This window comes from Haliaeetus albicilla, chromosome 9 (assembly GCF_947461875.1).
Source record: "Haliaeetus albicilla chromosome 9, bHalAlb1.1, whole genome shotgun sequence".
Classification (NCBI taxonomy): domain Eukaryota; kingdom Metazoa; phylum Chordata; class Aves; order Accipitriformes; family Accipitridae; genus Haliaeetus; species Haliaeetus albicilla.
Genome location: NC_091491.1, coordinates 26,625,280 through 26,637,847, shown reverse-complemented (window position 1 = coordinate 26,637,847; position 12,568 = coordinate 26,625,280). Strand labels below are relative to the sequence as shown.

The following is a 12,568-nucleotide window of genomic DNA, read 5'->3' as shown; positions in this document are numbered from 1 at the left end:
AGCAGCCTTTTTTTAATGAAAAAAGCTTAATACTTCCTGTGCACTGTAAGCGCATCCTTATGGCAAGATATTGCATGAAACTAGCCAGTTGAAGTATATATTTCTTAATTAATTCTTAATTCTATTCTCTGTTGGTAATTTTTGCAGTCTTATTTTATTTAGGAAATGGAGTTTGAGTATTGAGAAAGAAGTGTTTCAAAATAGTTCAATTGAGCTGTTGATCGGGGCTATTCGGAAGCCTTCAGCCACTGTTTTTCTGTCAGGTATATGCCAATGAGAACTTAGGCGTTTACAAGCTCTCAGCTTTGCAGCTTTACAGTGACAGCTAATAATAATAGTATTTTTAAATAAATGGAATAACTTTATTGTAAAGGAGGTGTTTAAGTAACATAGTATGTTGCCTTAAATGGTATTTGTTGAAAATAACAGACTTTTTGAAGAATTATTGCTAAAAGTAATGGATAGAAATACTCTTTCTAAAGACTGACTTCCTTTCCAAGTGATCTTCGTTGTCTCTGTGTTCAGCAGGTTGGCAAAGGAATAGTGAGAAAATAACTAATCAGTTTACAAATCCTTGATTTTGTGTGTTTGGTTTTGCTGCATTTTTGCTTTTAAAAGAAGTCCTACTACTTGAAATTACTTACGTGGCCAGCTTTTAGAAAGCAAATGGGAAAAGCTTTGTAAAGCTTGCATATATATGAAACAGCAACCAATTTTCAACAACTTTTTGCCTTTATTTTGCTAACACAGGTTACATATGCTGTGTGAGTTGGAACATAGTATTGGACCAATGTTTCAGCAACCAGATGGTGACTACAGTAGAGATTCCTTGAATTGGTGTGCTCGTATTGAAATGACCCAAAACTCTTACAGAGCAAAAGAACCCATTTTAGCACTGAGAAGGGCTTTGCTTAGTCTCAGTAAAAGGTGAGAACATGACTATTTCTTGTCTGTCTATGTTGTATTCTGAGTAATATTCTCTTTTCCCATATGTGTAGTAGAAGAGAGAAGAGAAAACTGTGGAAATTTATGTTGTAGACAAAAGCAGTCCTCTCCAGTATTACATACCTTCAAAATAGAAGGGAAAAGTGGTGTCTTTGGGAAAGATAAGGGAGAAACAGGGGGAAGGAGTATTTGTTTCTAGGCCTAAATGGAAAAAAGGTGAAACAGATGTATTACAAATAATTTTAAATGATCGCAATGTAGTATGTAGCTTATTGAGAAACTTTGTGTTTCAACACATTGTGATATTTACTTCAGATTGTAAAGCAGCATTCATGACTGAAATTTTTCATTTTCTGCAAAAATATCTCTGCAGCCAGGATTACAGTGAGCTTGTTGGTCAGTGTTGGCTCCAGAGTGCTAGAGTTGCAAGAAAAGCTGGTCATCACCAGACTGCCTATAATGCTCTTCTGAATGCTGGGGAATCTACGCTCTCAGAACTTTATATAGAAAGAGCAAAGTGGCTCTGGTCCAAGGTAAAGAATATAAAAATAGAACTTACTTTCTTACATGCAAGAAAATAATCTTTTTAGTTTTCTTCAAGAAAAAAAGGTGCACAATTACTATACATAAAACAAAATATGTCAACTGGGACTATCAACACAATCTGACTGCAGCTGAGCCACAGGAAGTTTTTACCTCCAACTGCTAGTCAGGCCTTTCCTGTTTCCATTGACTTTTCTGGCAGCTATGTATAAAACTGGTGGACTACCTGCCTCTGTCAAAGCAGCCCAGGCAAATTTAAATTATCTTAATAGTAGACCTTTCCTTAATTTGTATCCTTTTAACTAATAGAGGTAGGCAGCAAACATGGGAGCAATTATTGTGGTAAACCTAAAGGGACGACAACAACATTGAGGTAAGGAGGGAATATAAGAAGCATTTGAAGTCCGTGATACTCAGTTACCACAGCCAGAATGGTCTAGAATACACTCAGGGACATAGCTTTGCTTTAATAACAACTGTAAGATGGAAGTTTTAAATTTCTCTTATTTAAAGTATATAAAATGTTTTCCTCTTTCCCTTAGGGTGAGGTTCATCAAGCACTCATTGTTCTCCAGAAGGGGGTTGAGTTATGTTTCCCTGAAAATAAAGCACCATGCAGTAGCAAAAATCAGCTCATCCATGGTCGGGCAATGCTGCTAGTAGGCAGGTTTATGGAAGAAACTGCTAACTTTGAAAGCAATGCAGTTATGAAAAAATACAAGGTAATTTGATATACTAGTGTTAAGGCAGTAGTTTTGAATAATAATAATATATCCCTTAAGTAAGCTATTGATATGCTGCTGATGATGTCAACCAAGGGTAACATCAATGGGATTAAATGGTATATCAATGTGTAGGAGGGAAGTAGTTCTTGAAAAGACTTAACAATCTGAATTAGCTTTAATATAACACGTCAATATAGGAAAGTCTACAGTCCCCAACAGCAGGAGCTAAGAATACCTAATGTAGCTCTTCAGAGTGAAAAAAACAAATTACAAGAGCATGGCTCTTTTCTTATGCATGCACAAATTAGAATTCCTCACTAAAATGTGGGCTACTGTGGATAGACAGTGAGATAACTTGATGACACGTTGCACTACTCTTCAGTGTTACTTTTCTCTCTGGTTGTGACTTACAACTGTGCTTTAAATATGCTTGCAGTCTCTGAAGGACTAGGAAAAGGGGCAACCAGTATGTTTTACTTCAACAGCACAGCACTACACTGCTTTGTCTTGCTATGCCAGAGGAATACTGTCTTGGCATTGATTAATATTGCCTGCTAAACCAGTAGTAGATGCAGATCTTTATGCGTCCTTAAAAGTAGTATGTCTCCTATCTAAGTTTTGGTATTTGATACTGTTAATACTTACCGCTGTCTTCCTAATTAAAATATTTCTGTAACAGTCACTTAGAGAAAAATCTAACGGATGCATCAAATCAAATGAAGGTTGAAATAATGGAAACTAATGAAATTCCTGTGGATTATATTAAAATACTAATGATTAGAATTCTCTGCTGTCTAAATATTGGCACCGGAAACAAGCCAGTGTTAGAGAATGGATGTGCCACTTGCTAAGTGAAAAACACAGAATCATAGAATCATTTAGGTTGGAAAAGACCTCTAAGATCATCAAGTCCAACCATTAACATCCTGCTGTTTCACTTTTCAACAAAACAAAAGAAACACAGTAATAAGTTTATCAGGTTCAAGAACTTGATTATAATATTTTTAATGAAACCATAATCTTTCCTAGTTGGGGAATCCTATATTATCCTGTCTTGAATTATCTTGCTGTTTTCAATTCCAAAAGGTATTTTAAGAACAGACTTTTAGTGTGTACAGGCATTTATCCTGGGGCAAAATTACAATTTTTGGAGTTACAAAGTTACAGTTAATACTTTTTTTGCGCATATTGCACAAAGGTAACTAATACAAGATTCTTGTTTCTTGAGAATCTTTTTTATTATTGTTTTATTTATTTTAAATATAGCATCCTCTCAAAAGTAATTATCTCTTTTTGATTTTGTTGCAGGATGTTACGATTTTCTTGCCAGAATGGGAAGATGGACATTTTTATCTTGCTAAATACTATGATAAATTAATGCCAATGGTAACTGACAACAAGATGGAAAAACAAGGAGATCTGATTAGATACATAGTTCATCATTTTGGGAGGTTAGACTCTAGGGGAACTTTGCTTAGTTTCTATAGAAGGATGACTATTATGCTGAAAAATCATTTTATAGGAATATATTGTCTTTTGAACAATTCAGACTGACTCAAATTTTATGCAGTATTGTGAAATAAAATACTGCATGCTTCCTTTTTGTTTTCATACCTAATTAATTTTATTTCTGCCCTCTGACTAATCAATTGTCTGTCTTGTGTAAGACAGTTAATTATTTCATCTGCAGTTTTGATTAATAAAAACAAAACCTTTGCATATTAGTAAGCTTTAGTTGTTGCAGATGCATTAAAATGCTGAACATAAATTTCTAAAGTCCAAAATGGAATGTAAGACAATTAAGGATGTAACATTTGTAATGCTTCTAATAAGTATCATTAACATGCTGTGATTTAAATATGTAATCACAGATCTCTACAATATGGAAACCAATTCATCTATCAGTCAATGCCAAGAATGCTATCTTTATGGCTGGACTTTGGAGCGAAAGCATATGAATGTGATAAAGGTAGAACACAGTACATACTTCTTATGTCATACTTTTGAATATATGATCGAAAGAGCAGTGAAGTATATTTACAGTTCTTTGTTTAGACTTACTGCCTGAGATTATATGGAAACAAGAAAGTACTATTATTCTTTTAAATTACAGGATGTTAATGTGCAGGGGAGTATTAATTATTTTCATTAAACCCTCCAGAACTTCTTTTTAAATATGCAGTGAGGTAGCATTGTTCCTTGGGTAACTGAAGTCAATAAACTGATTTAGGGAGCATCCTTGCATGTCACCTGTCACCTTTTCTAAGTTGCATCATGAGTAATGAGTAGTGGTTTTGTATCTGCTTGCTACAGTAAAGTGTTAGGCTTTGGAGCTTTTTTGCAGTTTGTCTTGGTTCAAGTTGTTGAAGGAATTTTACTGAAATTTAAATGGGGGGGAGGGAGGAATCCTGTAGGCAGCATCAAGGCGTATGAAACTACTACCATAGATGCATTTTGGGTGGGAGATTTTTGTACAAATGAAAATTGTAAACATTGCCTGTGGGTCTGGAGTGAAGCAGACAGTTGTGGCTCCTTGATCTTGACCTACACTTAGGTCAACTGAATTTGGCTGCAGGCACATCAGATGCTGCTGTCTGTGTTGTTGATGTGCTACTCATGCTGGGCCCTCAGGGGCAGGGGTGGAGACAGTAGCAGATGTGCTAATTTCACCCCTTGTAAAGACTTTCTTCATTTGTTCTCCACTGAAGAACACTGGCATCCTTCTACTGGGGAAATACAGGGAGTGTTTTTGTTTTGTTCTGTGCCACTGCATCACTTCAGAGGAGTAAGAGATGTTTTATTTTAAGAGTGTAAGGAGAGCTTTTCTGACATTGTCTGTTCTATGTTCCTGTTGTCTGTCCTTGTTTATTTCCTGCTATTCTGGTTAGTTAAATAGCATATGTATTAAGTCATTGTACGCTACGTTAAAAAGAATGTTACACTAGGAGCTTTTCCTTCTTGAGTTTTTTTGGCTTATGAAAATTACCAACAAAATATGTTTCTGTAGGCTTGATTTAAATGACTTCACATTTCTGATTGGAAAAAAAGGAACATAATCTTGTCCTCTTGTGTTTTTCAGCTAGTCGTTCAGAACGTGTTCAAATGAAAAACGATTTGGCTAAAATAAATAAGGTGATTACAGAGCACACAAATCACCTGGCACCTTACCAGTTTCTGACAGCTTTTTCTCAGCTAATCTCCCGAATCTGCCATTCTCATGATGAAGTCTTTGCAGTTCTGATGGTGATTGTTGCTAAAGTGTTTTTAGCCTATCCACAGCAAGCAATGTGGATGATGACTGCTGTGTCCAAGGTACCTTGATAAGTATAGCTACACCTTTATTAGGTTTGTCAAACTTTTTTCATCAGAAAGAAATGAGAATATAAACCTATTTTACTTGAAGATGTTAAGAAGGAATTGAGAGTTTCAGTGGCTGTGATACCCTGTTCCACAACACTGTATCCATGCTGTCACTGCAAAAGATTTTATTGCAGTCTGAAGTTCAGATGCCACAGTTTAAATGTTCCAAATTAGAACGCTAACATGCATCCTGACTTGTATGATGTATTAGGAAGGGAAATTTGAATAACAAGTAGCTGATGAATTGGGTAGTTATGGACAACAGATTTTGTTGGTTTTAGTAATTGTAATAGTAATTCCAGTTTTATAATCAAATAATCAACTCTGTGCCTTGATTAAAATGAGATAGATATACCACTTAGTCCTAATACTTACCCAGTATTAAGGTCATTCCAAAGCAAATTGGAAAGCATGGTGCATGCTATTTCTTTAAGGCTGGTGAAATAACATTCAGGATACGCTGGCATATTCTTGAATATTGGCCTTAGTGTTGTGGGACTCCCAATAATGTTTTCAGAAAGCAATAACCCACAGAGCCGCCAACCGTACCACTTTAGTACTTGTTCAGGTACCAAATTTCAGTTGGAGGGCATCCTTCTCCAGGTATTAAATATGACAAGCAATAAACAGGGAAAAGAATATATTAATTACTGGGGTGGTCGTGGTGGAGGTGTTAGGATTCTTTAATTGATTTGACTGTTGTTTAATAAATTTTAACTTTCCTCTTTTTTCAGTCCTCTTATCCTATGCGTGTCAATAGATGTAAGGAAATTCTAAACAAAGCTATTCACATGAAGGAATCTTTAGGAAAATTTATTGGAGATGCAACACGCCTTACGGATAAGCTATTAGAACTATGCAACAAACCGGTACTTACAAAAATAAACAAATTAATGCATGTAATAGGATTATTCAAAAATGTTATACAAAAGCTTCTTCTCATAGCTTTCATTAGCCAATTCATTACATTACTACAATTTAACAGAAACTACACTTACTTGTAAAAGATTTTATTTTTTTACTTAATAAAAATATTTTTTAAAGCAGAAAATAGCTCTAAATTGAGCACATTGTAAAATATATCACTACATAATGGTACATTTCATAGTGCATGGGCTTTACATTGTTTTGTGCTTTGGTGTGTGATTCTTGCCAAGTAACTTTCACAGAGTTTTACTATAAAAATAGGCTGTTTGTGTTTTCATGAACAAATGAACTTGATAATAAAGGTAAAACGAAATAAATTCTTTCATTATTCTGTATTTACATTCAGAGTGAAAGATACATGTGCCGTAAAGGCCAGATATATTTACTTTTGACCACTCCCATTTAATTTGAAATGTAATTTCCCATTTTTCTTATTAGCATAAGCATTTATTATTCTATTCATTAGTTAACGTACAATAGCAGTAATATTTTAAGTGTTTATTGTTAACTTTTGAACTTTTTTTCCAAGGTTGATGGAAACAGTTCAACATTAAGCATGAATATTCATTTCAAAACACTTAAGAGATTAGTAGAAGAGTGCACATTTAGTGAAATTCTCATTCCCTTACAATCTGTAATGATACCAACTCTTCCTTCAATTCCTGGTACACATGCTAACCATGACCCTTTTCCTGGATGCTGGGCCTACATTGCAGGCTTTGATGATACGGTAAGCCTCTAGCTGGCACCTCATTTTAAACTTCATGTTAAACAAATGCAGCTGCAAATATATCTTAGTTCTCTAGAAATGGAGGAGTGGGTAGGAAACTTCATAATTACTGTCGTGGAAACTGAGTGGCTTCTGTCATAACAACCTGAGATAGATATGGCCTCTTGGTACTTAAATAAAGTTTTGGCCTGAGGTTAATATGCTGTGGCACCGTGGAAGTGCTAACGTGATTGGTTGCAGTGGTTTATTACCGTTAGACACTTTATTTTGTATGATCTGATACAGGTGTTAATAAAGAATTTAATTTTTTCCTTAGGTGGAAATTCTTGCCTCACTTCAAAAGCCAAAAAAGATCACCTTGAAAGGTTCAGATGGGAAATCTTACATTATGATGTGTAAGCCAAAAGATGATCTAAGAAAAGACTGTCGGCTCATGGAATTCAACTCGCTTATTAATAAGGTTTGATGAGTTATACAATCAGATGCATATACTTATTGACCAGAACAAAATGCTGAACTATCTAACGAAAAAAACCAGCTTGCCTTGAGATAAAGCTTTACTGGAAGATAAGTAAACTTTTGCAAAATATCTTATTTCAGCAGAAATCAATAGCAATCGAGAATGTATAACTTCTAACAGACTTATGAAAAAAATACTAAAATGTAACACTTTGCCAAAACAATTGCTTATTCCAGCAAAAATATACAGGAAAGGTTATTTACGGTAAATAAATAACTGCCAACTTTCTGTTGTCATGCCTCATATTTCTTATTCAGGATTTTCTAATATTTTTTTTATGAGAAATAGGTAAGTTCATCTTTTCATAGTAAAAGGGTTGCCATACTTCCTCTTTTAGTTATGTTTTGCTTCTCGGCAATATGTTTAAGATTAAGATACTGTGTTTTCCATGAGGTTAAAGCAAATAATAGCATCTCTGAAACACTAAAACATTTACTTCAAATACTGCTTTTAAGGGATTTGAGTCATGTGCAAGTTATGCAGTTTGACTATTTTATTGTAAAATTCTCTTTTTTTTTTAATTTACTTCAGAGAACAGAGGATCATTTTGCTTGTGTTTGACCTACTGCAGACAGTGAAGCTTAGAATTTTAAATTCTAGATCGTGTGATTGGAAAACACATATAGACAAAATAGTTAATGTTATTGATATATTTTGATCCTATCTATGTTATCTGTTAATCTCATTTTTCTTTTGTGAATAGTGCTTAAGAAAAGATGCAGAGTCACGTAGGCGAGAACTCCATATTCGAACCTACGCAGTTATTCCATTAAATGATGAATGTGGTATAATTGAATGGGTGAACAATACTGCTGGCTTAAGAAATATCCTGATAAAACTTTATAAGGAGAAAGGTAAAGAAATATATTAGACTATAGTGATATTATATTATATTCTTTTAAAGGGCTTGTATCTTAATTAGTAAATGAGACAAACAGCAAGGATCAGACCAAATTCTAGGAAGATGGAGTCGCGTGTATTTTTAACTATCTGCAATATATTATTGTTTGTATGTGTGGCACACTTTTACTCTTAAATGGAAGAGAATTGGTGCTTGCAATAAACAAGTTCCTTACAAGAACTGATAACACAATCATCTTAATACATTATTTTACACAATAATTTCAGCAGCAGTGCCATCAGCATGGGAATGTATATGCAGCACTGAATAATAGAAAAGACTGGACTTTTTTTTTAGATTTGATCTGTTGTTTTTAATTACTGTTACAATTGTGTGAGATAATTAAGATCGTTTATAATTGAATCAAGGTTGAGGGTACTGCAACTTGCCAAGGAAAAGATGAGATTTCTTTTTAATTTCTTGTTTAACAAAGCAACTTTCTGGTCAGTGCAATAAAATTTGGGGGGAAAATTTCACACATTATCTGTGTGTATGCAGATCTTGGGAGTTTGGAACTCCAGACTCTCAGCTGAATATAATGAATGGCTTTGTGAGGCTGGTGGGGGTGTTTTTTGTGTATATGTGTTCCCCCCACTCCATCCCATGGTGATTGGTAAAACTGGAGGCTTGTTTGCCAGGTCTTCTCTTTCAGGTAACATTATGATTTTTTAATTTTCTTTCCAGTACTCCACCACTAACATGTTCAATGGGTTATTTTCCATTTTTTCATTTATTTCAACTTCATGGAGATGTTTATCTTCTCTAAAATACCATATTGTAATAGTACATATAAGGCTTTATTTTAGGGGATTTCTTTTGCCTAATTGAGGAGGTCTATTACAGGTATCTATATGACTGGAAAAGAATTGCGTCAGCATATGCTTCCAAAGTCAGCACCTTTGTCTGAAAAGCTGAAAATGTTCAAAGAAGTCCTTCTACCTCGTCATCCTCCTCTCTTTCATGAATGGTTTCTTAGAACATTTCCTGATCCTACTTCATGGTGAGTGACTGGGATTGGGCTAGCTCAGGAATACCTACTTTGTGTACTTTGCTGAATATTAATGATACTACTGGCTAAAGGCAGATAACCCAAGGAAGTGACTTAGACATACCTGATTCTTATTTCTGCAGGTACAATAGTAGGTCAGCCTATTGTCGTTCTGTTGCAGTTATGTCAATGGTGGGTTACATACTTGGTCTAGGAGACCGTCATGGTGAAAACATCCTGTTTGATTCTTTGACTGGTGAATGTGTGCATGTGGATTTCAACTGCCTTTTCAATAAGGTGAGAAATGCCACTTGCTGAACTTGCTTTTTATTTTACATGCATGTAAGTTATTAATTTCTATTGTCTTGGGTTTTTTCCACTGTTTTTTACTATAACACATCTGTTGTGTTCTCTCTCTCTCTTTTCTTTCTTATTTATACCATACAAACAGTCTGGGATGTGTAAAGAGTATGTGATCGTTCTGCATACTGTATTAATGAAGGCCAGCTCTTTGATTTAGCCAGTATCAGATGAGCTGATGTGGATACACTTAAACAACCCAAATTTTAGAGTGTTTGTCTTTTTTGACTCTCCTCTCTCCACTACCACCATCCAAACAAAGCTGTAGTTACTACATTCAGAGTTCTGCTGCTGTGAAGAGTTTCTTTGTTTTTCTCACACAAATTCAGCACAAAAATTCCAATGATTCTGTAAAAATAAACAGCAGAAATTGTGGCCAGAGTGGGATTTGGAGTTTTGGTGTTTCTGCTGAAAGATGCTTTTTGTGTGGGACGTGTGCCCTTTTTAATTCAGATAAGTGAGGTAGAGATGTTGTTCGTTTATTTTCTCCTGCTTTCTTTTTAGTAAGCCTAAATTGTCCTACATAACCCATAATTAAAAGGAATTGGTTTTAAGCTAACTTGAATATTATAAAAGAAAAGGTAGCATTTTGCATGAGACTGCAGAGCAGTAATATGTATTTGGAACAAAATTTCATACCCTCTACTGGTATATTAAAACAGGGAAAAAGAGGTTCATTTGGACATAGGTATCTTTTATTCACTGTAATTTCCCTTTAACAGCTGAGAAGCACTGCGATCTGAGCAAACATCTCTTGTCAGCTAGGAAACTGCCACTGATAAAGATGGGGGAAAAAAAACTAAAAACAATGCAAATGTTACCCTTTATTTTAATAATGCTTAAAACACTTAGGACATACCCTTTTTTATCAATGTAAAGGGAGAAACTTTTGAAGTTCCGGAAATCGTTCCTTTTCGTCTCACTCACAACATGGTTAATGGAATGGGTCCAATGGGAACAGAAGGTCTCTTCCGAAGAGCTTGTGAAGTCACAATGAGGCTTATGCGTGATCAAAGGGAGCCTCTAATGAGGTATGGCAACTGGTTTTGCTACAAACTCTGAAAAAGCTGTCTGTAGTCTGAACATCTGAAACAGTAACTGCTGGTGAATATGCCAGTTCCAGCATATGCCTATCATGCAGCTCAGTCTTACTGTGACATGCAGTTAAATATAAAACACTGTAAACATCCAGCGCTAACTTTAGACCCCGTCAGTGGTTTTGTTTTGAAAATTGAATGTATTATATGTATCTTACCCTTTTTTTATTTTTAATTTTAGTGTCTTAAAGACTTTTCTCCATGATCCTCTTGTGGAATGGAGTAAACCTGTTAAAGGGAATACAAAAGCACAGGTGAACGAAACTGGAGAAGTTGTCAATGAAAAGGTTAGTTTAAAACAAGCATAGCTTAAGGTATTTAAATGTCCAATGTCCATTATGGTTGCAAGTTAATGTATTTTCTAACTGAAACCTTAAGTCTCTTGTTTTTTCTTTCATTTAAGAATTCCTCTGGTTGTTTCGTCTTGATTATCTCTGTGTTCATAATTTTTATCCATAAAGAGACTATTTTTATTGATAGAAAATGTAATTTATCTACTAAAGAACCAAACAAAATAGAGCCTCTAATTCTCTTCTTAGTGTTACTAAATCAAGGACAACATTGACAGAAGCAGTAGGATAGGTGAGGCTCTTGCTACCCCTCAATCTGACTGTTACACAGTCCTCCACATTTACAGTGATGGTAACATCTGGAGTCCTTTCCATGCGTATTTTTGTGATTTTCATGAGAGGATGTTTGTTACTGAATAAATATGTATCTTGTTACATGTCAAGGAATAATTGGTTAAAATTGGGATTTCATATGTACCATTTCTTTTGTAGCTGCTGATTAATACTATATTGTTCATCCAAAATACAGCTTACACAACCTGTAATATGTATTCTGTTTCCCATTTGCAAAAGTTCTGATTTTTCTTGTTTTGCTTTAAAAGGAATATTTAGTGAAAATAAATACGTGTAACAGCAGATAAAACTTAGGCAGCGCTGATAAACATGGCAACTAAGATAAGGACAAACTACAGTACTGAAGCTATGTTACAACAAAGAACTTAAGTGAGCTATTTGAGCACAGAAAATCTCCTGTAATCAAACAATTACTAAACAGGCTGTGTCTGCATAACCTTTCTTTTAGTTGTAGGACCACCTACATAGTTGTATATGTTAACTGTTTTTTTCTGGATAGGTGCCAATGTTATGCTTGAGCTTTAGAAAATGTGCAACTATAATTGGTATGAGCTAGCTACTCCAGTGGGCCTCAGAACAGCTCATTTTGAGTTGCTCAGCATAACCTGTTACTAGACTTCTTCATATTCAGTTGCTCATCCTTTTGGCCTAAATTTTCCAGACTAGGTAACTTCTTTAATTTTATCCAGAATTCCAAGAAAAAGGCTGGGAAAATTTTGCATTTATTTGAAAGTAATTGCCTGTAATAAAGCATTCTAACATTTTCAGATACATACGCATAGCTTTTTCAGTTTTCACTGGTAAATTTTATCTGTAAAAATGTAAGGC

General features: G+C 34.8%; 1 protein-coding gene across 2 annotated transcripts in view; it reads left to right on the top strand.

Moving 5' to 3' along the window:
* The window catches only part of ATR (ATR serine/threonine kinase), a 43,247-nt gene that overhangs the window by 29,863 nt on the left and 816 nt on the right, over positions 1-12,568 (top strand). Inside the window, exons 33-46 of one of the 2 annotated variants that reach the window (XM_069792238.1) lie at positions 751-927; positions 1,319-1,478; positions 2,031-2,210; positions 3,522-3,664; positions 4,085-4,182; positions 5,293-5,525; positions 6,308-6,442; positions 7,030-7,230; positions 7,547-7,690; positions 8,454-8,604; positions 9,495-9,651; positions 9,783-9,936; positions 10,879-11,030; positions 11,278-11,383. In XM_069792238.1, the coding sequence (XP_069648339.1) occupies positions 751-927; positions 1,319-1,478; positions 2,031-2,210; positions 3,522-3,664; positions 4,085-4,182; positions 5,293-5,525; positions 6,308-6,442; positions 7,030-7,230; positions 7,547-7,690; positions 8,454-8,604; positions 9,495-9,651; positions 9,783-9,936; positions 10,879-11,030; positions 11,278-11,383 (2,191 nt within the window). Of the gene's footprint in view, positions 1-750; positions 928-1,318; positions 1,479-2,030; positions 2,211-3,521; positions 3,665-4,084; positions 4,183-5,292; positions 5,526-6,307; positions 6,443-7,029; positions 7,231-7,546; positions 7,691-8,453; positions 8,605-9,494; positions 9,652-9,782; positions 9,937-10,878; positions 11,031-11,277; positions 11,384-12,568 lie in introns of those variants that run through there. The other variant, XR_011326187.1, reaches the window with a different exon arrangement.